Source organism: Triticum dicoccoides, chromosome 2B (assembly GCF_002162155.2).
Source record: "Triticum dicoccoides isolate Atlit2015 ecotype Zavitan chromosome 2B, WEW_v2.0, whole genome shotgun sequence".
Classification (NCBI taxonomy): domain Eukaryota; kingdom Viridiplantae; phylum Streptophyta; class Magnoliopsida; order Poales; family Poaceae; genus Triticum; species Triticum dicoccoides.
The window spans coordinates 67,715-94,325 of record NC_041383.1 but is presented as its reverse complement, the minus strand read 5'-3'; the positions used below and the strand labels follow the sequence as shown (position 1 = coordinate 94,325).

Below are 26,611 nucleotides of genomic sequence, written 5' to 3'. Positions count from 1 at the left end.
TTTAAAAACTTTTCTGCAAAAATCATACCTTAATTAAAATTCTAAATATACATCGTTGCATGATTCACAAATAAGGTCCTATTATATAGTATAAAATATTCATTCATAGAATAGACTAGGGCACCCTCCATCCCTCAACACAAACGCAGCATTATTCACCTGGATCGGACTAACTCAACGGCAACATATGCACGTGACAATCTGCTACCTACGTACCAACAATTCAGTTCATCAGTTGCATACTGAGGGCTGAGGCGTACGACGGTGCATGTGCATGTGCGAGCTGGTCCAGCTCCGCGACGAACGCCGCGGCGTGCTCCTCCCTGACGCACTGCGTCAGCAGCCGCTCGCCGTCGGCCGCCGTGGCCCTGCAGGAGAGGAACGCCATGCACCCCGGCACCGTCGACTGCTGCCACCGTCCGACCACCCTCGCCGGCGGGCCGCCGCCGAAGTCTGCGCGGTCGAAGCCGATGTTCCGCCAGCTGGTCACCATCAGCGCGTTGTACCCGAAGGCCGCTGCCATCTCTTCCACTCCCATCTCCGGCACGGCACCTCCGCCGCCCCCCATGTTCCGCAGCAGCTCCGGGACCCGGTCCTTGGCGCGCTTGATCAGGTCCACCACATCGTTCATGCCGCCATCCCCGGCGCCGGCCACCTCCCCGGTCGTCGCCAAGGCCAGCTGCGCCACCGCGCAGTTTCCGTAGTACCCTGCCGCCGCGCCAACGTGCTTGCGCACGTTCACGAAGAAGGCCAGCGGCGCCGGCGTGGACATGTCGTAGTCCGGATCGCCGCCGATGAGCGCCCGGGTGCGGCACCTCCACAGGACAGCCACCGCCGCCTCGAACGTCGTGCAGTACCCACCGTCATCGGCGTGGGCGGCCTTGTACTCGGACTTGATGCGGTTGATGAGCTTGACCGGGACGGTGATGTCCAGGTAGACGAGGCCCATGCCGCCGCGGTCCAGCATCAGCCACTGCTTTGCGGCGACCACCGGCGGCGAGAGCAGCGGCAGGGACACCGCGCGGCCGTCCCTCACCGGTGCAACGGACGGCACCAAGACATCATCGGCTTCAGCGCGGGCGAGCTCGCCGACGGCCTGCAGGAACTGCGCCATGCCGTCGCCATCAGCCAGCGTATGGTTCCACGTGACCCCGACGGTGAACCCGCCGCAGGCGAACTCGGTGACCTGCATGAGCAGCAGCGGGTCGGTGCGCCGGCAGCCTTCCGCGGCAGCGTAGCACAAGGCGAGCCCATCAAGGAGACTCGTGGAGACGGGCGCGTCGAGGAGGCCGTGGTCCTGCAGGGCACAACCCGCCGACGCGGCCACGAAGGGCACACCATCCCCGGTGCAGGCGACGTGGAGAACGCTGTCGTCGTCGTCGTCATCGGCCGCGGCAAGGCGGCCGGCGACGGTCTGGTAGTGGACGAGCGCCCGGGAGAGGCCCTTCTTGATGGCCTCCACGGGCTGGTGGACGGGGCCGTCGAAGATGAGGAGCGCCGCGACCTGGAAGCCCACGTAGCTCCTGTCCCAGGACGAGAGCTGCACCACTTGCGTCTTCCCCAGAGCCGGCTCCATGGACGGGCGGACCATTACCGGCGGGCACTTGCTCACCGCGAAGCTCATCTTCGATGCTAGCTAGCTAGCTAGTGCGTACGTACGTGGATCTAAAGTAGACGGAAAACACAAACACACACACTCTCTCTATCTCTGTCCTGTGTGCGTGTGTCTAGTACGTAGCTAGTGGATGTGGATCCTGTGGTTGCCTCGCCACATATAGAAGTGCAGTGCAGTATGGAAGGGACTAATGTGAGCATTAGTGCTGGTTCGAGCGGTTAAGGCGTCGGGAAGGCATTAGTCCCGGTTTAAATGAGACATTTAGTCCCGATTTGAGACACGAACCGGGACTAAAGGGCATTGATTTTATTTATTTTTGCCTGTTTTTTTCTGAATGTCATCTGGTGATGAAATTTTGCATGCTATCAAAATATTTATCAATGTTTCGCACTAAAAAGATTCAGAGTTTTATGAACTTTTTTTGGTTTTACTGTTCACACTAGCTCACATAAGCTCAGGATCAGAACAGCTGTGTCCGCCAAAAAATCATTACTATAAAGGTAGTGTGCATTTATAGGTGTGAATATGTGGTCCACAAAAATGATTTTTACCCTTTTCAATTGATCAAATCTTATAACCAACTAAAAAATCTAATCTGACATGCTCATTGAGTCAAGCCTTATATTATATAGCCATCGAAACAGATTGTCCTTGGAAGCATCCCTGGCCAGCTCTACCTTTTCATCATCAGGTACATGATCTTCTTTTATCTGTTAACTTAAAATATAGCCTGAAGCATATACAAAACATTAAGACCCACATCAAGCCTCTGCATAGGAAAATGCACATAACCAAAAGAAGAAGTCAGACTAAAGTAATCAAAATGACCAATTGGCAAAATTAAAGTCATATAAGACCGATACTATACCTATGTCTATGGAGGAGGTGGACCAATCCGGAGATTATAGAGCCACCCATGTTGGATAAAAATCTCCCCGGTCATCCGCTCCCACAATATAAACATTGCCTTGAACTGCGGTTGGTACTCTGCCCGATGTAACATAGACGGTCTATACGAAGCCAATGCATGCAATGAAAAATAACCTGCAAGGCCGATGAGTTTTTGCTATTAAAGAAATATCATTTCTGCTTAGTCAAAGAGACCATATACTAAGGTAGACCCTCCCACACTTATTACTGCAGAGAATACATATTTGGTATTCAGGCCATTCACCATATATATTGGCAACACTTGTGCGTGGATACATATTTTACGCTATTTAAATGACTAACCAGATGTGACAAGCGGGGTTGTCTGTAATTACCACAACTCCACTCCGAAGGATCCAGATGAAAATATTAGTTTATCATGGTATCTTCGGGTTGCATATTTGATTAGTATTATCTATTGAACCTCTGAGTGTCATAAGTGCATGATACATAGACTCGACCGTGAGTGACCAGATGTAGTTAGTTTCTAAGGGAACTTATCCCGACCTTGTGTCAAGTACATTATTCCAACTCTTGAAGAAATGTTTAATATGGAATTATAGCTAGATTCTTATATACTGCATTTTGTGCAACATATAACTTGAGATGCATGCAAACTGGATTTGGATCAAGTAGATGGTTATATGAAGCATTGTACATGTATGGTGCTTACATGATATGAACATGTATGGTAGGGACGTGAAACAATACTCACGAGTAGATGTCTATAATTAAGATTAGAACGAGCAACTTCAAGAAGGAGCTCAGTCGTCGTTTCGTGGCGGATCCAACATGGTATACGGCGCTGAGGTGACAAAAGATCATAATGATGACGGTGAAGAAGCTGAAGACTGCTGTCTAGGGTGAGCATTCGTTTCTCTAGTGGAGGTGGCATTCGAGAGGATTAACTCATGGTGAGGGGAAATTTTGTACGAGTACTCATGGGACTAACTCCTTAATTATTTTGATTTATATGGATAGACAAAAATAACTTTCAAAACTTTCGAGGAGGGGTGGGGGAGGGGGGTCCCCAAGCATAGCGGGAATTTCGCAGGAGAAGTGTTGTTGATTGAAACCTCATGAAAAAGTTATTTGTGTTTTAAAATGGTACATACTTAACAAGCTTTCCCACAAATATAATAATCCTGTAAGAAGCAAATAACGCTTTTCGATCCTGTGTGTTTGAATCAAATTTCTGTATGAATAATTCCCGCCTGTCATCGATAAGGTTAGTCCGGCTCCGCTACGAGAGCGGCCATAGCGGCGCATCGGTAGTGGTCGTTCGATGGTCTGAAGGATTAATTAAATGTATTTTTACATTATGTGTAGATCGTTTTATACTTGTAATGAACTTTTATAATAGATCTAGGTTCTTTTTCTTGCAAAAGCGACAATTCTATAGGAATCAAATTACGTTACCAAAATGCATGACCTTCCGGCGTCATTGGAGCGACGTCAGCCACAAAGACCGATCTCGACTCGAGTGGTGTGGAGCACGCACGGTTGTGCGGTTGTCTGGAGCGATCTCTCTCTCTCTCTCCCTCCCTCTGAGCTACAGCCATGTGATGTCGCCCTCAGTTAGTGATGCACGGGACCATCTTTTCTGTTTAAACCCCGACACAGAAATATTTTTCTCCGGAAAAGGACGGTGATATTCAGCACCCCACGTACGATGGGCACGCTACAAGACAACAATGGCCAGCAATGCATGGCTTGCAATGTGTGCCTGCAAAAAATGTATTGAAACATACAAACCTGCGTGTAAGACAATAGGCTTTGGGGGGAACCGGCACAACCCTCTAGGGGTGGCCTATCACATATATATATATAATGAGGTGGTATACAACGTTACAATATACACATGTAAATACAGTCTAACACCCTCCCTCAATCTTAGCCACTTTCTAATGAATCTAGAAGGGTAAGATTGCGCCTGCAAGTCTCAAACTGTGGCAAAGGTAATGGCTTGGTGAAGATGTCAGCAAGTTGATCTTTGAAAGAAATAAACTTGATCTGTAGTTGCTTCTGAGAGACACGTTCACGCACAAAGTGATAGTCAACTTCAATGTGTTTCGTTCGGGCATGGAATACCGGATTTGCAGAAAGGTATGTAGCACCGATGTTATCACACCAAAGAACAGGAGGCTGTGATTGGGGTATACTTAACTCCTGAAGCAAGGACTGTACCCAGATGATCTCTGATGTGGCATTGGCCACAGCCTTATACTCAGCCTCAGTACTGCTACGCGAGACAGTAGCCTGTTTCCGAGCACTCCAGGCAATCAGGTTAGAGCCAAAGAAGACAGCATAACCCCCCGTGGATCGCCTGTCATCCGGATTACCAGCCCAGTCTGCATCAGAATATGCTGAAAGACAACCAGAGTCAGACGGCCGAATATGCAAACCATGAGCCACCGTGAAACGAATATAGCGCAAAATCCGCTTAACAGCAGACCAATGAGTGTCACGGGGTGACTGCAGATACTGGCAGACTCGGTTAACAGCATAGGAAATGTCTGGTCGCGTGATCGTCAAGTACTGGAGCCCACCAACAATACTCCTGTACTCTGTCGCATCAGAAGAAGAAAGAAGCACACCATCAACAGCATTGAGCTTATCAGTGGTAGACATGGGTGTAGTCGTCGGTTTGCACTTAAGCATCCCAGCTCGCTGCAACAAATTCAGAGAGTACTTCTTCTGCGTCATAACAAGGCCAGCAGCACGAGAAGTAACCTCCACACCAAGAAAGTAATGAAGCTTCCCAAGGTCCTTGACCGCAAAATCAGCACCAAGTGAGCGAACAAGCGCAGTAGCAGCCGACTGAGAGGAGCTGACCAAAATGATATCATCTACATAGACCAACAAGTACATAGTAACCTCAGGCCTTTGAAGAAGAAACAATGAGGAGTCAGCAGTTGATGATGCAAAACCATGAGCACGAAGAGCCATTGCAAGACGAGCATGCCAAGCACGAGGAGCCTGCTTCAGACCATAAATTGCCTTGGACAGACGACAGAGATGATCAGGGCGATCCGGATCAGAGAAATCCGGAGGCTGGCGCATGTAAACCTCCTCCGCCAAGACACCATGAAGAAAAGCATTTTGAACATCAAGCTGACGAAGAAACCAACCTCGAGTAACAGCCAGAGAGAGAAGAAGTCTGATGGTAGTAGGCTTGACCACTGGACTGAAGGTGTCTTCATAGTCAAGTCCAAAACGCTGTCGAAAACCACGAGCAACCAGACGAGCCTTATAGCGCTCAATGGACCCATCAGAATGCCTCTTCACTTTGAAAGCCCATTTGGAATCAATGACATTTACCCGTGATTGTGGAGGAACAAGAGTCCATGTCTGATTGCGAAGAAGCGCTTGATACTCCTGCTCCATGGCCTCTCTCCAATGAGGAATGCGCATAGCAGCTTGATACGTGCGTGGCTCAGAGGATGGATCTGCGAGAGCAGCAGACATGCACGCCGCTAACCAAGCAACTGTGCCATCGTGACGTTGCTTAGGCTGAAAAATGCCACTCCGACTGCGTGTATGTGGACGTAGAGCAGCAGCAGGAGCCGGCGGAGGCGAAGGTGACGGAGACGTGACGGTCGCCGGAGATGCAGGAATCACCTCAGGAGAGCTCGGGACAGACGACTCCGGGCTGCATGGCGAAGACTGGCCCGACGACAGGGGCTCAGAGGCCATGGGCGAACCGAGAGTGGGCGAGGCCAGCTCCGGTGACACCGGCCCAGACGGCCTTGGCGAGGCGAGAGCAGGCGAGGCCGGCCCTGGTGAGAAGGGCCCAGACACCCTGGGCGAGGCAGGGGCGGGCGAGGCCAGGCCTGGTGATGACTGCCCCGACGCCCTGGGCGAGACGGGGACCGAGGAGGCCGGCCCAGTCGGCGGGGTTGCAGGGCGCGACGATGGCGAAGGCAGCCCAGAAGCCAGAGGCGACCGGGCCAGGACGTCGATCGGCCGTGCATGAGCACGGAAACCGAGGCCATGCAGGGGCGCCATGTGCTCCTCATGCACAACAGAAGGTGCCGAGGATGAAGGCGATGGCGACGAAGAGGAAGATGGCACTTCCAGAATCTCCAAACGAGCCCCACGACCAGTGCCTGCACCATGGTTAGGCAACAATAGAGGAGAATATGCAACATCATCAAATTGGTCAGAAGCAACAGAGGATGAATGCATGACAGGTGGCTCGATAGTGGACACATGGAGTTTGGCAAAGGGAAAAACATGCTCATCAAACACAACATCCCGAGAGATGTAGACACGATTAGTGGGCACATGAAGACATTTGTATCCTTTATGAAGAGAGCTATAACCAAGAAAAACACACTTCTTGGAACGAAACTCGAGCTTACGCTTGTTATATGGACGGAGATGGGGCCAGCAAGCACACCCAAACACCTTGAGAAAGGTGTAGTCCGGTTGTTCATTAAGGAGAACTTCAATGGGAGTCTTCATATTCAAAACACGAGTGGGAGTACGATTGATGAGAAAACATGCAGTGGTGAAAGCATCACTCCAAAAACGAAACGGAACAGATGCATGGGCCAAAAGAGTCAGACCAGCTTCAACAATGTGACGATGCTTACGTTCTACTGAACCATTCTGCTGATGTGTATGTGGACATGCTAAACGGTGAGTGATCCCAAGCGACTGAAAGAAGGAGTTGAGGTTGCGATACTCGCCACCCCAGTCCGACTGAACATGAACAATTTTGTGCTTGAGAAGGCGTTCAACATGTTTTTGGAACTGAACAAAAATGTCAAACACATCAGATTTACGTTTGATAAGATAAAGCCAGGTAAAGCGGCTGTAAGCATCAACAAAACTGATATAGTAATTATGACCACTAACAGAAGTCTAAGCAGGACCCCATACATCTGAAAACACAAGTTCTAAAGGATGTTTCACCTCACGACTGGACTTCGAAAAAGGAAGTTGATGACTCTTCCCCTGCTGACAAGCATCACACACTGCTACATCTTTATTACTAGACACACTAGGAAGCTCATGACGACGCAAAACATGCCGGACAATAGGTGTGGCCGGGTGACCAAGACGAGCATGCCACTGTGACGGAGATACCCGAACTCCACTGAAGACGCGAGCGACGCCAGGATGCTCCAGACGATAGAGACCTTGGCAGAGCCGCCCACTAAGAAGAATGTCCCTCGTGCCCCGATCCTTAATAAAAAGATCAAAAGGATGAAATTCACAAAGCACATTATTATCACGAGTGAGTTTAGGAACTGAAAGAAGATTACGTGTCACAGATGGAACTCGAAGAACATTGCGAAGTTGAAGACTCCTATTGGCATGTCTAGTGAGAAGTGATGCTTGACCAATATGAGAGATGTGCATACCTGCTCCATTGGCGGTGTGGATCTTGTCGGAGCCATGGTAGGCTTCACGAGTGTGAAGCTTCCCCATCTCACTGGTCAGGTGCTCTGTCGCCCCAGAGTCCATGTACCAGTGGGGATCAATGGAGTAGGACTGAGTGTGTCCATGTGGCTTCTGCGGCGGCGGACGATCAGCCATGGCGACCTGATGAGCAAAGTTGCGTGTATCCTTCCCGTCATTGCCGAGACCAAGAAAACCCCGCTGGAAGCGCTTGTGACACTTCGAGGCCCAGTGCCCATCGCGACCACAAAGCTGGCACACACGTGGACCGCCAGCCCCTGGTAGCGTCGCAGTAGGAGGAGGGGCCGAGGCGGGTGGTGGTGACTGCCCCGAAGGAGCCCTGGATGAAGCAGAGGAGCGACCACCCTTGGTGGCGGCATTTGCCGAGAGGGCGCCGTTGCCCCTGGATCGGCGCGTCTCGACTCGTTGCTCAGTAAGCAGGAGGCGTGAAAAGACCTCGTGTGCTGGCATGGGCGTGGAGTTGCCCCTCTCATTGATGATCTCGACTAGGGCGTCATACTCCTCATCAAGACCATTGACAATAAACGAGTTGAACTCGGAGTCGGTGAGGGGCTGTCCAATGGAGGCCAGCGTGTCGGCGAGACTCTTGACTTTGTTGTAGAACTCAGTGGCGGTGGAGTCAAGCTTCTGACACTCCCCAAGTTGGCGACGGAGCCCAGATACACGAGCCTGCGACTGTGCCGCAAACGAGCGCTCAAGAATAGTCCATGCCTCGTGGGACGTCTTGGCGAAGACAACAAGCCCAACAACGGCCGGAGAGAGCGACCCCTGGATGGAGGAGAGGTTCGCCTGATCCTGCCCTGTCCAGACACGGTGAGCCGGATTATAGACCGGACCGTGCACGCTGTCAACCAGCGCAGGAGGGCAAGGGAGAGAGTCGTCGACATAGCCAAGCAGATAGTGACTCCCAAGAAGCGGAAGAACCTGCGCGCGCCAGAAGATGTAATTGTCCGACGACAACTTGATGGTGATGAGATGGCCGAAGTGAAACGGCGGCGGCGGCTGCGATCCCATCAAGGAGACTGGCTGAGGTGAGACCACCGTGGAGACAGTCAGAGGGGCAGCCGGCGCGGTGACAGAGGGCGCGATGGCCGCGGTTGACGCCGCGAAGCCTGCCAGCGCGACGTCCTCCGCCACCAGCGGCGCAGTGGCCGAGGGCGCGACAGCCGCGGTTGACGGGGCGGCGGCGGTGTGGGCCACAAGCGCCTGCCCGGGCGATGTAGCAGCCGGCGGGAGCGCGAAGAGGGAGCCGACGCTCCGTGTCCCGATCGGCGCCTGAAGGGAGGCGGCATCCAGCGGCCTCGAGAGAAGTGCCGCGAGGGAGGCCGGCAGAAAACCGGTGACGGTGGAGCCGGACGCAGCGGCGGACGTCATAGCAGTCGGGCGACGGCGACGGCGGGCGCGGCGGCGGCGGCGGTGGCGGCGGCGGCGGCGGCGGTTTAGGGTTTTTAGGCGGAAGCGGACGTAACCTAGCGTGATACCATGTAAGACAATAGGCTTTGGGGGAACCGGCACAACCCTCTAGGGGTGGCCTATCACATATATATATATATAATGAGGTGGTATACAACGTTACAATATACACATGTAAATACAGTCTAACACTGCGTGTATTATCCTTACTGACAAATGGTGTACATACGTACAAACTGGCGCGGTCAGAATCCACTCTTCTTCTCGCAAAACTGCAGGCGAGATCATATTCGTGGCGAGCATGCATATCCTGCATCGTGGACGTTTGATAGCCTGAAATCACACCAAAAATATCTCTTCAATCCAACTACCCACTTGTTTTCTTACTGCACGTCCCTGAAAAAAATCTTTATTGGTAGGACACGATCCTAGTCATGTTGGGACTCCCACACAGACCGGTCCTGGAGCAACCGCGTCGAGCCGAGAGCATCTACAACCACACGTAGCAAAATTGAGCCACCAAACACCCGCTGACGCGTCCACATATATTTCACACTTCACAACCACACTGCTCATCCAAACACATGCAACAGCCATGATCTACCTGGAAATTACTCTCAAACTACCATCTACACTACTAATCGTTGGATATGTTGGTGGAGTTCGTGCCGGAGCTGCCGGCGACGTGGTCATTGGCGGAAGGGCTAAACCGTGGCGGTTCCTCATTGATTTCCTTGACAGCCAAGGCCTCGCCGCCCTCGATGGCCATCTCGCGGAAGAAGCGGCGGTAGGCCTCCACCTCTGCTTTCGACTGGATGGAACCAAGGATGTCCTGCTGCTCCGCCGCTTCCTCCACTTGGGTGAGCTCGAACTCCTTGAGTGTCAGTCCTGAACCGCCGCCGGTGCCTCCTGCTCGTCGTCCCACGACTTCCCCTGCAGCGGCGCCAGCATCTCCGCCCCCACCTCCTCCTCCTGCTCCGGTGCTTCCACCTCCATGTGCCCCCACTAAGTTGCAAATATCACTGATATGGTAGGTGGGGCAGTGTGTGCCGACAATGAATACTACAGATCCACGAATAGAAAGGAGGGTTGCACGTCAATTACTACATAGTTGACTGGACCGTAGACTAGTTGCACACACAAAGAGTTGATTCACGTGGTTGCTAGGTTGCAACCACATAGGAAGTTAGATCATTCAGCTCTAAAATTGGTTTTGTGAAAAATTGCACCTTGCAGTACGAAAGTTGCACCATGTAGTAACAGAGATGCCCCATATAGCACCAAAATAGGCATAAAAAATTCGTCGAAACATCCCCTCTTGTCGCAAGCTTCCAACAGTGAAAAGGGATCTAAATTTGGACACGCGGTTTGAAAGATATGCCTTTAAAAAAATGAAAAATCTGAAATAAATGCACATGATCCCGACCTAAGTGACTGATATGAACGCATTAATTTAATGCAAAAAAAATATGCATGGCGATCACGTAACTGAAGGATTATTTGGCACGTAAAAATTCCATGCTATCTAATCTAATCAAACACGGTTACTGGCATCAATGAATACCAAGGACAAGGCGGCGACTCCGACGGCTGCCGTCCATCCGTCCTCAGTTCACAGAGCATCACCTTGTCACGGTTGTCGGGGGCGAAGGGGTGGAAGAAGGGATCTGGCCCGTCGTTGTAGATCACCACTTCGACGTCCAGATCCACCGCCCCGGAGCGCCCCTGCTCCGCGGCCATGCGCTCCCGAACCGGCCTCGAGAGCCCCACCCTAGCACCGCGCGCCACCACAGCCACGTCCCTCCCTGTCCGCTCCGCCGCGCAGTCCTGCGGCGCCACGCGCGCCCAGGCAAGCGCGGCGCCACCGTAGGACACGGCGATGTCGGCGTGGTCGGCGCACGTCCTGTTCATCCGCAGCGTGAGGTTGAACGCCGGCGAGACGACGCGCGCCGGCCTGGCCAGGTTGATGCCGTCGAGGCCTGTGAGGTGGACGGAGATCGACGGGGCGCTGACGTATATCAGGTATTCGGCCCAGATCGTGGCCGCAATCACAGCGAGAGTAAAGAGGGTCGCGCAAACTGTCTCATGGCAAGTGAGAGGGCGGCCTTCCGGTGGTGGTGGTGGTGGTGGTGCGTCGCCCAAGAACGGTGCCGCCGCTTCAACGTCGGCACCGAGGACGGCATGGTAGGGTTCTTCTAGGTCGACCCCGCCCTGACCCATCTCTCCCTCTCGATCTCTATCTCTCTCGCTCTTCAAAATATACTATGGCTCTTCAAAATATACTAGGCTACCTACGTGCGTACCATAATATAAGTTGCAAAAACGTCTTATATTAAGTTATATATAGGCTGGTTCAAGATAAGTTATAGGCTGACACGTCTTATCGTACGTTTTATTATCTCTAACGCCGCGTATATCGCATCCCCTAGGGACTTTAACCTTTGCCGGCCGTTCATACGTATATACCTATGTAAGACAATAAGTTTTGGGGAACCAGGGCAACCCTCTAGGGGTGGCTTATCTCATTATATATAATGGTTGTGTTACAATACGTACATAAGTAAAGAAGCTATACATAGTCTAACACCATCCCTCAATCTTAGCCACTTTCTAAAAAACTGAGAAGGGTAAGATTGCGCCTACAAGCCTCAAACTGTGGCAGTGGTAAAGGCTTAGTGAAGATGTCTGCAAGTTGATCCTTAGATGAGATAAACTTGATCTGGAGTTGCTTCTGCGATACACGTTCCCGTACAAAGTGATAGTCAACTTCAATGTGTTTCGTTCGGGCATGAAATACTGGATTTGCAGAAAGGTATGTTGCACCGATGTTATCACACCAAAGAATAGGAGGCTGTGGTTGAGACAAACCCAACTCCTGAAGCAAAGACTCGGTCGACGAAGAAGGCCGGCCCACCGGCGAAACCGGCAGAGCAGACGAAGCAGCTGGCGACTCCGGCATCACAGACCGGGCCGTTGGCGAGCTCGGCATAGTGGGCCGTGGCGCGGCCGGTGTCGCAGGCCGATCCGCGGATGAAGGCGACGTGAGGACCCGAGCCGCGGGTGAAGACGGCGTGACGGGCCGAGCCGCATGCGAAGACGGCGTGACGGGCCGAGCCGCGGACGACTCGGCGGCCGCTGGCGAAAAAGGCCGAGCCGCTGGAAACTCGGCGATCGCTGGCGTAGCGGACCGAGCAGTCCAGATGCTCGGCGCGACGGGCTCGTCGGGTGACCATGCATGAGCACGCGAATCGACGCCATGCAACATAGGGCGATCGACGTGCCCACCAGAAGACGACGATGATGATGGTGAATCCTCCAACAGCTCCAAACGAGCTCCACGTCCGGTTCCTGCACCATGGTTAGGTAACAGCAAAGGAGAGTATGCAACATCATCAAATTGGTCAGAAGCAACAGAGGATGAATGCAGGGATGGTGGTTCGACAGTAGACACAGGAAGGTTGGCAAAGGGAAAAACATGCTCATCAAACACGACGTCCCGAGATATATAGACACGATTAGTGGGAACATGAAGACATTTGTAACCTTTATGAAGAGAGCTATAGCCAAGAAAAACACACTTCTTAGAACGAAACTCAAGCTTGCGCTTGTTATATGGACGAAGATGCGGCCAGCAAGCACACCCAAATACCTTGAGAAAGGTATAATCAGGTTGTTCATTAAGGAGAACCTCAATGGGAGTCTTCATGTTTAAAACACGAGTAGGAGTACGGTTGATGAGAAAGCATGCAGTGGTGAAAGCATCACTCCAAAACCGAAACGGAACAGATGCATGGGCCAAAAGAGTAAGACCAGCTTCAACAATATGACGATGCTTACGTTCGACTGAACCATTCTGCTGATGTGTATGTGGACATGCTAAACGATGAGCTATCCCAAGCGACTGAAAGAAAGAGTTGAGGTTGCAATACTCGCCCCCCCAATCCGACTGGACATGAACAATTTTGTGCTTGAGAAGACGTTCAACATGTTTTTGAAACTGAACAAAAATATCAAACACATCAGATTTGCGTTTAATAAGGTAAAGCCAGGTAAAGCGACTATAAGCATCAACGAAACTGATATAGTAATTATGACCACTGACAGAAGTCTGAGCAGGACCCCATACATCTGAAAACACAAGTTCTAAAGGATGTTTCACCTCACGACTGGACTCCGAAAAAGGAAGTTGATGACTCTTCCCCTGCTGACAAGCATCACACACTGCTACATCTTTATTACTAGACAAACTAGGAAGCTCATGACGACGCAAAATATGACGGACAATAGGTGTGGCCGGGTGACCAAGACGAGCATGCCACTGTGACGGAGAGACCCGAACTCCACTGAAAACGCGAGCGACGCCAGGATGCTCCAGACGGTAGAGGCCCTGGCACAAACGCCCACTAAGAAGAATGTCCCTCGTGCCCTGATCCTTAATAAAAAGATCAAAAGGGTGAAATTCACAAAGCACATTATTATCACGTGTGAGTTTAGGAACTGAAAGAAGATTACGGGTCACAGATGGAACTCGAAGAACATTGCGAAGCTGAAGATTCCTATTGGCACGTCTAGTGAGAAGAGATGCTTGACCAATATGAGAGATGTGCATACCTGCTCCATTGGCGGTGTGGATCTTGTCGGAGCCATGATAGGGTTCACGAGTGTGAAGCTTCCCCATCTCGCTGGTCAGATGCTATGTCGCCCCAGAGTCCATGTACCAGTGTGGATCGATGGAGTAGGACTGAGTGTGTCCCTGTTGCTTCTGCGGCGCGGGACGATCAGCCATGGCGACCTGACGGGCATTGTTGCGTGTATCTTTGCCGTCATTGCCAAGACCAAGGAAGCTTCACTGGAAGCGCTTATGACACATGGAGACCCAGTGCCCATCGCGGCCACAAAGCTGACACACACGTGGACCGCCAGCCCCCGGTAAGGTCGCAGTAGGTGGGGGGGCCGAGGCGGGCGATGGTGGCAGCCCCAAGGGAGACCGGGGTGATGAAGAAGAGCGGCCACCCTTGGTGGCGGCGTTGGCCGAGAGGGAGCCAGTGCCCCGGGTGCGGCGAGTCTCGACCCGTTGCTCAGTGAGAAGGAGCCGAGAGAAAACCTCGTGTGCCAGCATGGGTGTCGAGTTGCCCCGCTCGTTGATGATCTCGACTAAGGCATCATACTCCTCATCAAGACCATTGACAATAAACGAGTTGAACTCGGAGTTGGTGAGGGGCTGTCCAATGGAGGCCAATGTGTCGGCGAGGCCCTTGACCTTGTTGTAGAACTCAGTGGCAGTGGAGTCAAGCTTCTGACACTCTCCAAGCTGACGACGGAGTGCAGAGACACGAGCCTGGGACTGCGCTGCAAAGGTGCGCTCAAGGATGGTCCAGGCCTCATGAGACGTCTTCGCGAAGACAACAAGGCCGGCAACTGCCATCGAGAGCGACCCCTGGATGGAGGAGAGGTTCGCCTGGTCCTGCCCCGTCCAGACGCGATGGGCCGGATTGTAGACCGGACCGTGCACGCTGTCTACCAGCGCGGGTGGGCAGGGAAGCGATCCGTCGACGTAGCCTAGCAGGTAATGACTCCCCAAGAGCGGGAGAACCTGCGCACGCCAGAAGATGTAGTTGTCGGCGGAGAGCTTGATGGTGATGAGATGACCGAAGTGAAACGGCGGCGGCGAAGACGATCCCATCAAGGAGGCTGCCTGGGGTGCAAACACCATGGAGGCAGCCAGACGCACCGAAGCCGATGCGGGAGGAGGCGGGACCGCAGCCAGGGCGGGCGCCGCAAAGCTCGCGGCCGGTTCGGACACCGCCAACCCCGCCAGCGGGGCGGTGTGATCCGCTTGCGGCAGGAGCGGCGGGACGACGCCTGCGGAGTCCGCAGCGGACGGCGGCGCCGCGGTGTGGACTACGAGGTCACGCCCAAGTGAGGGCGCCGGCGGCGTGGAGAAGACGGAGCCGATGCTCCTTGTCCCGATCGGAGCCGGAACGGAGACGGCATCGAGCGGGAGGTTGAGCAGAGCCGCAAGAGAGGCCGGGAGGAAGCCCGCAGCAGTGGAACCGGTGGTGGCGGCGCTCGACATGGCGGCGGCGCGATCGGTGGCGCAGCGGCTGCGGTGAAGGCGGCGGCGGCTGCGGCGGCGGTGCGGGTATTAGGGTTTAGAAGCGGAAGCGATCGTAACCTAACGTGATACCATGTAAGACAATAAGTTTTGGGGAACCAGCGCAACCCTCTAGGGGTGGCTTATCTCATTATATATAATGATTGTGTTACAATACGTACATAAGTACAGAAGCTATACATAGTCTAACAACCTGGCCACCTTAGGTAAATCCATCCATCAATATCGTTAATTTGTTAGTTATAGGAGGAAGATCCATGGGGGACGCAGGTTGCATGGAGTCGCATCCATGGCTGGTGCGCGCGCTGCTCCTGCTCCTCGGCTCGGCACTGCTCGTCGGGCTTTTCGGCTTCGCCGTCTGTTATGGGGGCACTACTCCGCCAGACTTCGCCGTGTACATCACCAGCTTCGAGGGCCTCGACTTTGGGAGCGGCGACCCAGCGGCCGTGCAGCCTTCCTTCCACATCGTCCTCCGGGCCAAGAACCCCATCCCGCGCCGCCGCCAGCGGTGCTTCACGCAGGGGAGCGCGGTGGTGGACCTGGACGGCGTGCCCCTCGCGCGCGCCGACCACTTGGGCGGGTTCTGCGTCCCGGGAAAGAGCGTCGTGGAGGTGCCCTTCGTGGTCACCGGCGGTGGGCTCGGGCTGCCGGACCAGCTATACGACGAGCGCGTTCGCAACGGCGGCGTGCCGTCGGTGGCTTTGCGGGTGAGGCTGGACGGGGAGACTTGGCCCAGGATGCTTCGGTGCACCGCCACGTTGGATGGGCGGCCGTCGGCGAATTGCCGGGGGTTCCACATGCTGGACCGAGGTCGTGTTCCACCATACGCTGGGTGACGCTCCCACCGATCTGTAATGTATGGCGATGGCGGGTTTGTTTCGTTCGGCCTCTTTTGCTTCTTGCTATGCACTCTCTGCAAGGAGTATTATATATGTATATATAGATGATGTCTATACTCTGAGCTTTTTGACATCCGTCAAAATAAGGAATAATGCACGATTCATCTTTGTTAGTACTTCCGATTTCTATCTGGCTTTTAGTTTTAGGCGGAGATTAATCAGCTGGTGCTCTTTTAACTTTTGAACAGTGGAAGGCAAAGTTGTTTAGTTATTGGCACCTGCTAGGCGTAAGCCGGCTGATGACAGCGAATTCTAAACTGCCTTGCGAGCCGTTGGATTGGGCGCTGTACAACCGTCTGTCTTGCACCAGCTGGACCACGTGGGAAATGGATCGTATCCCAGCCCAAGTTGACCCATCTCCGAAGCGTAGCACCCCTCCACGTTTGTCTTCAACCCCTCACGCCCTCTTCGTCTCGAGTAGCTGCACATCCATATATCTACAATTGGCGATTTGCCGTCTTGTAGCAGCCGCCACAACAATTGGTGATTTCTCCCACATAAAGCAGCCCGTTGCATTGCAGCTTCCGCCAACGGTGAGCTCACCACCGTTTGATGGTTGTGTACACCGTTTGATGCGGAGGCCCAGGATAATCATCCTTTTCGAAGGAAGCACACAAGTTGGTTAGCAATCGCCCAAATACACAGGAAAAAAAGGTCACCTATTGTATTTCTGCTCTCACATATATTTTGTTGTCTTGCGTGCACCAAAGTGCATGTGGATCCCGATCGTGGTGAGGCAAAAAAGCTGTGTCGATATTTTGTTTTGATTAGCTACAAGTGGAGTACACCTCCCCCGCAACTCCCTCCATTTAAGAGCAGCTCGATATGGATCTAGCACCACTCATTTCCTTGACACAAACACACAGACACGCGTGCCCCGTCCCTGGAGCTAGCTAGCAGCCGGCTATATCAATCTCCAGGTATGTATGTCCAAGTGCCTGCTAATCTCTTCTCTATACTTTTTATATCTTGTTCTTTTGTTGGTTACTTCAGAAATGCCCGTTATAGGTGTCCTGATACATGTCAAACTGTTGCCTGATATAACATGTGTTGATCATTAAACTATATATATCACAAACGAAAATCACAGGGAGCAGTATTTAAAAACTATCCTTTCAAACTAGAACCAAACAACTTCACAGGAAGCAGATACAGCAATGGAAGTAGAAACTATGTCATAAATCTACTAGTAGCTAGCTTGCATGAAGAAACAACTTCACGTAATCAAAGTTTGCATACTTCTTTTCTTTTTTTGCGGGAAAAACTTACGATCTATTCATCAACTGTCTAGATAGTACAAAACACGGCTGAAGTAAAAATTACATCCAGGTCCATAGACCACCTCGCGACGACTACATAACATGTACGATGCCTTATATGCCGATAAAAAAAATTATCGTTAAAGAAAAACTTTAGTTACCTCCAGAAAGATTGTAGTCGATATTTCCCTACCCCCGTTTTTCTCATTTCTTAGGCACATGAAATTCTTGTGACCCAACTTTTATTCAATTGTGCAAATTTCAGAAAAACGATAGGAGAATTTCTTTGCAAATTAAAATAGTTTTTTTCCATTACCATTCTATGGTATTATGTGAATAGAATTTTACATTATTTTACCCAGTACATGAATATACAACTCATACTTCTATATGACTAACATGTAGTTGACTAATAAATATTAATCCAGGCCGAAGTAACATTAATATTAATGAGCATATTATATATTTTCTTATTTAACACCATGGTTTAATTAATTATTATTACCTTCCTTATTTGTACATAGAGAAAAGTCTACATTCACCCGCACAAACCTTATTGACAAACTCTTACCTTCGAAGAGGTAATAAATCTACGAGCCATTGAACTGCAGAAAATGAAAGGTTCACATTTACTAGGACCGTCTTAAAATTTCTTCAAAGTAGAACAGAACAACTTGATCTAGCCTTTGATGGTTGGATCCGGTGACGGCGGCGCTTGATCATCGGTTCCTTCTTGAAGGCGTTGATGTTGAAGAACCTTGTCGTCCTTGTGATGTCATGAGAAAGTTGGTGCGGATAAGGTCTTTGCCATAGTTTGTCCATTGCGTATTTGATGCTTTGGAGTTCTTTTTTTATGGATAGGCATAGCATTGGTCTTGTATGACTTTGCTATTCGCCGGTGTGTTTTTTCTTGTGTGTGTTGATGTTGGTTGTGTGCATCCTAACTATGCAGAGGCCGGGTGTGTGCTCATTGTGTTTGTATCCATTTGATGCTTCATATTGAGTCAATAAAATCTACACTTTATCGGAAAAAAAAGAACCGAACAACTTGACAGAAGCAGAGCAATGGAAGTAGAAAAGATGTCATAAATCTAGCTAGCTAGCTGGGATAAAGAAGCAAGACCACCATAAACCTTTCTGGTATTTCTTGTGTTTTCTGTATCATATTATATACAATTTAAAGCATGTGTGCTGAGTTGAGAAAGAGAGCGCAACTGCCAAGTTAATATGGTATTAGATGACAAGACAAAAACACTTCATTAATTTTTTTTGTGCTTTACTAAGAGAAAGAGAGCGCAACTTACATTTTTATGTGCAGCTACATACACAAATTGATGAAAAGTTACATATTATGTGTGTCTATGGCTCTCTTTTTGCTAGATTTCCCTTACACATGAGTTAGGTAAAAAAAACTTTTGACACACTACGTCTAAACATTAATGCAGTTCTTGCACAACACCCAGTATGAGCGGACCAGTGGATGGACGCACAGAGAAGGAGCCACTGGCCGTAGTGATTGTGTATGCATTTGACTGCACCACATCGACCCCGGACTGGTACAAGGTAGACAATGTGTTTTGGTTGGTGCGAGAGAAGCTCACCCGCATCAGGGGTAGCAGCCTCGGCTACACATACGTCATGTCAACCCCTAATACTTACACGTCGGATATGAAATTAGTTGACTCTGCTGAGATAAACGGAAATGGCTACAAAAGTAGCCCGTCCTGGAAAAGGACTGCCTGTGTCAAAAATATGACATCTGGACTCTATGAAGCACATAGACTAATCAATGAAAACGGGAACATGAATGCAATCATCTTGTTATTTTCTGATGGGTTGGTTAACAAGGGCGACTTCTTTGATGGAGCTGAGGACTTCCTCTCCAGTGTGCCCGTCTACACGTTTACCCTTGGCGGAAATGCATATAACCAGGTATGAATCTGACTGGAGCTAAGCCAGTCCACATTATATTTAAAAAAAATTAATTTCATTTTTATCGATATCATGTGTATATGCTACAGTGTCTTCGCACCATCGCAGCAAATTCCCCAGGTGGGATGTTCAGCCCCCTCCCTCTTCCAGACTTGCCAAGCCTATCTGTGCCCTTCTCCCAACTCTTGGATAACATCCTTAATGATACCACGATGCACAGTGAGAAGAATCCTAGTCCCACTTCCGGTATATATACAAAATCATCCGATCCAATCCCAATATAGGAGTATTCATAAAATTATGCTTGCTTGGAAACAAACATGTGATTGCGTAAATGATGAATGGTCAATGTTTATGTGCAGGGAGGTGGCCGTTAAATGTAGTGATTGTGTCAGCATTTGATTGCACCACCTCGACCCCAGCTTGGAACAAGGTGAATCGTGAGGTCTATTGGTTGGTGCAAAAGAAGCTAACCCAATTTGTTCATAGTTGCCTTGGCTACACATATGTCATGTCCACCCCAAACACGTACACATCTGAGATGAAACTGGTTGACCCCATGGAGATAGAGGCAAGTGGGTACCCAAGAAGCTCAGCCTGGCGAAGGGATGCTTGCACGAACAACATGGCAGCTGGTCTCATCGAGGCACACAGACTGATCAGCGAGCACGGGCACCTGAATGGCATCATCTTGCTCTTCTCTGATGGGTTGATTAACAAGGGCGACTTCTTTGATGGAGTTCAGGGCTTCATCTCCAAAGTTCCAGTTCACACATTTACTCTTGGCGGAGATGCATATAACCAAGTACGTATTTGACCAGGTTTATTTTAATCCAAATTATGTCCAGCTTATTAATCAATTCAATTTGCGCACATATCATGAGTATATGCTATAGGATCTTCTCACCATCGCAATAAATTCACCGGGAGGCACGTTTCACACCCTCCCTGTCCCGGAAAAACCGAGTCTATCGGTGCCTTTTTTGAGGCTGGTGGATACCATCCTCAATGGCGCAGGTATTTGTAACAACAAATATTCGACCCGATCTGAATTCAAGAGTGATCATGATATATGCTTGCTAGGAACACATATATATAATTGAGTCAATGGCATATTGATTTGTAGGGAAGTGGCCACTAGACGTGGTGATTGTGTATGCATTTGACAGTACCACCTCAACCCCAGATTATAAAACTGTGGACAATATCTTTTGGTTGGTGCAAGAGAAGCTCATCCGTCTCGTGGATAGCTGTCTTGGTTACACTTATGTCATGTCAACCCCGAACACGTGCACGTCTGATATGAAAATAGTTGATTCGACCGATACAGAGTTAAAAGGCTACAAAAGAAGCCCGTCCTGGAGACGGTCCGCCTGCACGAAGAACATGGCGTCTGGCCTCTTCGAGGCCCACAAACTGATCAGCTACCGTGGACACTGGAATAGCATCATCTTGCTCTTCTCCGATGGACTGATCAACAAAGGAGACTACTTTGATGGAGCCGAGGACTTCGTCTCCAAAGTACCTGTCCACACGTTTACTCTCGGCGGAGACGTGAACAACCACGTAAGTACAAGATTGGAGATCCATTAATCCAAGTTTCATGACAATTTAGTAATTACATCAACTCACTCATGTATGACGCCTATATGCTATAGGTTCTTCATGCCATGGCAAAGAATTCCCCTGGTGGGATGTTTCACCCCCTCCAGGTCCCTGATAAGCCGAATCTACCAGCACCCTTCTCGCAACTGCTGGACAACATCCTCAACGGTACCACGAGATCCACCTAGTCCAAAATTCCCGATTCAGGTAATATTATAGATCATTATATATCTCCTCAATGAAAAATAGAGTATTATATATTAACTGGCTACATATTCATGAGTGTGCCAATAAATGAATGGTTACTTATGTGTGACCGTCATTCATGCAGCTAGGAGAAACAAGGAGGGGCACGTGATGATGAAACCGCGCGCCCAGCAGTTGCTGAGGCTGCGGTGGTTGCCGCCTTCGCCACTAAGCCATAGCTACTCTACCTCCGCCATTTCAAATCGTCACCATTCACACGGCTCACCTACACACCAATAAATTTATAATTTACATTTTCAGCCCGGGCAGTCCTTATTTACTTCTGCATAACTTTTTTTTCCAATAATAATGTGTTAGTTGCATGAGTTTCCTTTGGTTTTCTTGTAATCACACTTTACCCTATCAAGTTTCCCCTTAATTTGAACCGTGTTCGCTAGATCTCCATACATACAGTTCTAATATTGGTCCGGTACGGTCAAAAATGATGGTCCATACATGCTGCTAGCCGCAACCATGACAATTTTGACTTCTCAAATTGCTATTAATTTCGAAGTCAGCGCCTTGGCGTACATGTTAGGTTAGCTAGCTGCTGTCTGGCCAAGATGAACATCTAACATGTGAATATAAAACGGAGTCAGCTAAACCAGCGCTCAGCGGGTGGTCATGCCAAGAAATTGACTACTAGCATAGGAGAGATTAACGCGGAGTGATTAACGATGCAGCTACAAATTTCCGCACAAATCACACGCAGACGAGAGATCTTAATTAGCGGCCGCCGGGATAGTAGAAGAGAGAATTCTACTTTTTCTCAGTTTTTATTTTTATAATAAAAGTATATTTTTAGTTTCTTAAGTTTACAAGAAGTCCACATCTAGCCCCTCAACTTTTTGGGGGTGAATTTCAGTCCCTCATATTTCAAAACAAAAGGCATTTTGTGTAAAAAGAAAGAAGGGGTAAACCACTGACATGTCACCGGTTCTGGAATCCCACTTCACGTGGTGGTCAGATTAGCTCCACTGGCATTTCGTCAATGCTACTTTTTATGTCTGTGGGGTCAGCATTTTGGCAACACCTTGTCCGCCACCGTGTCACTATGCATATAGACGCCGGCCGGCCTCTTGCCGCTTAGAGCATCTCCAGCCGTTGGAGTCCCCAAGAACACCACCGAACCAAAAAAGTTGATGTCTTGAGGGTCATTCGGCGAAATATGAGGGCATGCGGAGGGCATCTTTCCAGTCACACCCACCCCAAGCAAAAGTTTGTGAGGAGAATGATTAAGTGGGCCAAGAAAAAAGACACATGGGGCCACCCGATTCACTGAAACTTCCACCAGCGCCCCCAAGAGGCCCCCAACATGCTGGGTTTCGCCTGGGTTTGCCGGCGCTATTTCGACGTCCTGGGGCGCTGGGGGCGTGACTGAGCCGTTTTTCGGCAAAAAACGCCGTCCGAGCCTAAAACCGAGCCATAAAGGTGTCCTGGGGGCGTCCTGGGGGGGACGGGTGGAGATGCTTGGTTCCTCCCCTGCCGCTCCTGCCCGCCCTTGCCGGAGCATGTTCTTGCACCGGCGCGGCCTAGGTAGCAACGACGACGACCATCGCCTCTGCTTCGCCATGCACCCAACCACGCCTACGCGGCCAAACACTCCTATGGCCGCGGAATCTTGCATCCCCGTGTGTTGGCCTGTGCCACTCCACTCCCTCCTCTTTCCTCTTCCTATCTTTTTATGAGTGCCACACGCACCAAGACAAAGCTCCCGCTCCATGAAAACTGCGTCCGCGCTAAACCTGCTCCCACTTTTGTCCATTCGCCTTCTCTGCATCTGTTGAGCGTACCAGCGTTGCCCCAACATGCCATTCTCACCCCTATTGCCTCCTTCAAGCTTCACCATCGACATCATCCATGGTATATGGCCGTGCCCCCCTATAAGTTGGTTACTCTAGCCTCTCCCATCTCGCTACCCACCTTCTAAACCTCCCAATCGAGTCAGAGCGAGCCAAACCCCTCCCAAACCCCTCATTCTTTCTTTCCAATGTATCTATAATTTTTGATTGTTTCATGCTATTATATTATCAACTTGTATGTTTTATATGTTTATATCATTTTCTAAAACTAGCCTATTAACCTAGTGGCCAGCGCCAGTTCCCTTTTTTTTCTTATTTTGTTGTTTCCCGGAAAAACCATACCAAATTAAGTCCAAACACGATGAACGTTACGGTTATCTTTTCTGGATCAGAAGGGACCCTAGAAGCTTCGGGGGCAGACCATACGCCGCACTAGAGAGGCACAAGCTCACACGGCGTGAGCCTCTATTCTTCTGTGATCCGAAACAATTTTATCGCCGCCGCAAACATCTGTTCTTCCGCAATCCGCCGATATTCTGCCGGAGGGGGAATCAATCATGGAGGCCATCTTCTTCAACCTTGCTGCATCCATGATGTTTGATCTTCAATACAATGTTCTCTTCGGAGATCGTTTCATTGTAATCCTTTTGCGGTGTGTATGTCGGGATCCGATGAATTGTGAGTTTATGATCAGGTTATTCACTGAAAGTAACCGAGACTTCTATGAACTTTATTATGTGTGATTTTATAGCCTTGTATTTCTCTCTGATCTATCTGTCTAATTTGGTCAATTAGATTGATTTATCTTCAGTGAGAGAGGTGCTTGGTAGTAGGTTCAATCTTGCGGTGTCCTCACTCTGTGACATGAGAAGCAACGAGACACATATCTGTATTGTTGCTACTAAGGGTAAAACAACGGGTTCGAATATATTATTTGGTCTTACTTTGTCCACATTATGTCATCACACTCCAAGCATTACTCTGTTTGTTATGACCTTAATACCTTAAGATGCATGCTGGATAGCGGTCGAGGGGTGGAGTAATAGTAGTACATGCAGATGGATGCCAGTCTACTTGCCTTGGACGTAATGCCTATATATTGATCATGCCATGAATAATGTCATAACTATGCATTTTTCTGTTAATTGCCCAATAGTAATTATATCCACCATTAGTACGCTCATGAGAGAGATACCTCTAGTGAAAGCTATGGCCCCACGGGTCCATTCACTTCATATTATTAAAACCCTAAATACCTTGCTATAATTCATTATCTTCTATTTTATTTCACAATTTATCTATATATCACTATCATAATTAATCCTTACAATTAACGAGTATAAGGGGATTGACAACCCTCTTGCCCGAGTTGGATGAAAGTATTTGTTTTGTATGTGCGCGTACAACTTAATTTTTTTTTGCGTCAGTCTCCTACTGGTTCGATAAACCTTAATTCTTAAATGAGGAAAATACTATCTGCGGCTATACTACATCATTCTTCCTCTTCAGAAAAATCCCAACACCTATCACAAGTAGCAAGGTGCTGAGCCTGATCCTATCGACACGATTACACTTGCTCTGATTCCTCTCATCTCTGCCAACCCTTGTCTCCCTAGAGCTAATTCTCAACAGGGTCCAACTGAATAGGAACCAGCAGGACAACGAAGCTGTGCCGCGACAATATTTGATTTGGCCATTGTGTCGGCGCGGAGTAGCCACTTCCCAATTGCACTTCGAGCACCTAGGCTTGGGCACCCACGGTGAGGACGTGCAAGCTTCCTGTGCATGCAGCGGACATGGTGGGGGTGGGGGGCTTCCTCAATGTGTGCATCGGAGGCGACGGGACAGGATCAACGTCTTCTCGGGAGGGTAGATTCAGTAAGTATATTTTGACTTTAACCGCTGATGTGGCAGGTGGGATTTCAAAACCAGTGATATGTCAGCCTCAATAACATTTCGCTCCAGTTTTGGACGGAAGTTATCTGCTTATCAGACATGAGACACTAAAATTTTTGTCTCAAAAATATACTTTTCTCTTTTGCAGGAGTTGTGAAATGATATGCCATTTTAATCATCATCTTTTGATTGGCATCAATGGGAAAATATGCGTGGAAAGTTTGAGAGATTTTTATTTTATGTTTTGCTTGATTAGTATAGTGTATGAATTGGTGATGGTGGGGCATAGAATTTGCCTTCTACAGTGACACACAAATACTTCCTTTTAGCAAACGATAATGTTTTCTTAATTTTCTAAACTAAGTAGATCGGATTTGATAAATCCAAAAATACATGAACAATAAATATTCTTGGCTTTTATCCAACACTCATAGGTGGTTGTCGAGAAGGGCCAGCGAAAACGACAAATGTGTTTGGTGGCCAATTCTGCCACCAGAAACGAGGACTGGGAGTATGAGAACAGTGCTGGACTGTCGGAGTGTCCCAAATTGTGATTTTGGAAGCGGGTGACTGTCCTCACTTGTCAATCTTTGTCGCATGTGTGCAGCCGACCTTTGTCATTTTGAGCTTTTCGTGGCGTCTGACACTTGTTGCAGCTTGACTGCTTGCTTGTACGAGCATGGTCTTCAGTTGCGTAGCATCTCACATCAAGACCGTGCTATCCATGTTGTTGTTGGAATCGCGGAAAGAGGTGGCGATAGCACATGATGACTTGGATTTGCTAATGCTTCTCGAGTACCTGGTCACAATCTTCGTGGTGAAAACCCTAGGTCTGACCCTTGTTGGTTATACCTATAATGGTGGTTTTTGCTCGTCACCTTGTTAAAGTCATTGCTCAAGTTGGCTCCGACTTTATCTTCATGGTGATAACAAAGGACCCTAGGTACTAGTATATATGTATGACCTACACCTGTAAGTTGTGTACCGAGACCAGATCAAAAGAAACAAAATCCCAGGAGCGACACGCTCCTGTTGCTATTCATCGGCGTCCCATGTCCAGTGTTTGTTCTGCAAACTAGCTAGCTCGTATCAGGCAAGCCGGCGGCTTGCAGTTTCGTACGTGCATAGGCTAGCTAGCCACCATGGGAATCAATTCAAGGTGCAGCGAGTTGTGTACGTGTCTACACTCGATCAGCCAGAAGGAATCGGCCGCCGCTAGCTTGTACGAGCACACCGTCGGAAAGTACTCGACCGCTGCATCGTCAAGGTCGGGCCTGTGCCAACAGGCAGCGCTTCTGGACGCTGTAGCCTTGTAGTATAAAACCCCGGATCTATCCAGTGGTATTAGTTTGGAAAATATATACGGTGAGCATGCTGTGATGATGACACTACTGGAAGTATTTAAGCTTTGATACTACATCACAAACAGCACAAGCTAACTAAGCTTCCATTCAAAAAGTCCTGGCTCA

At 49.6% G+C, this 26,611-nt stretch overlaps 2 protein-coding genes across 2 annotated transcripts; one reads left to right on the top strand and one right to left on the bottom strand.

The window, feature by feature from the left end:
- Nucleotides 1–1,752, bottom strand: LOC119366713 (acyl transferase 15-like). Its single transcript, XM_037632456.1, has one exon. It carries the CDS (start codon nt 1,622–1,624, stop codon nt 224–226), a length of 1,401 nt encoding a protein of 466 aa, XP_037488353.1. The 5' UTR covers nt 1,625–1,752; the 3' UTR covers nt 1–223.
- Nucleotides 1,753–17,245: 15,493 nt separating this feature from the next.
- On the top strand, nt 17,246–21,576 carry LOC119366712. The gene is made up of 8 exons (XM_037632455.1): nt 17,246–17,322; nt 19,107–19,593; nt 19,683–19,839; nt 19,956–20,398; nt 20,490–20,610; nt 20,720–21,159; nt 21,252–21,405; nt 21,530–21,576. The coding sequence occupies exons 2-7, from the start codon at nt 19,126–19,128 to the stop codon at nt 21,384–21,386; spliced, it is 1,764 nt and encodes a 587-aa protein (XP_037488352.1). The 5' UTR covers nt 17,246–17,322; nt 19,107–19,125; the 3' UTR covers nt 21,387–21,405; nt 21,530–21,576.
- The last annotated feature ends 5,035 nt before the right edge of the window (nt 21,577–26,611 follow it).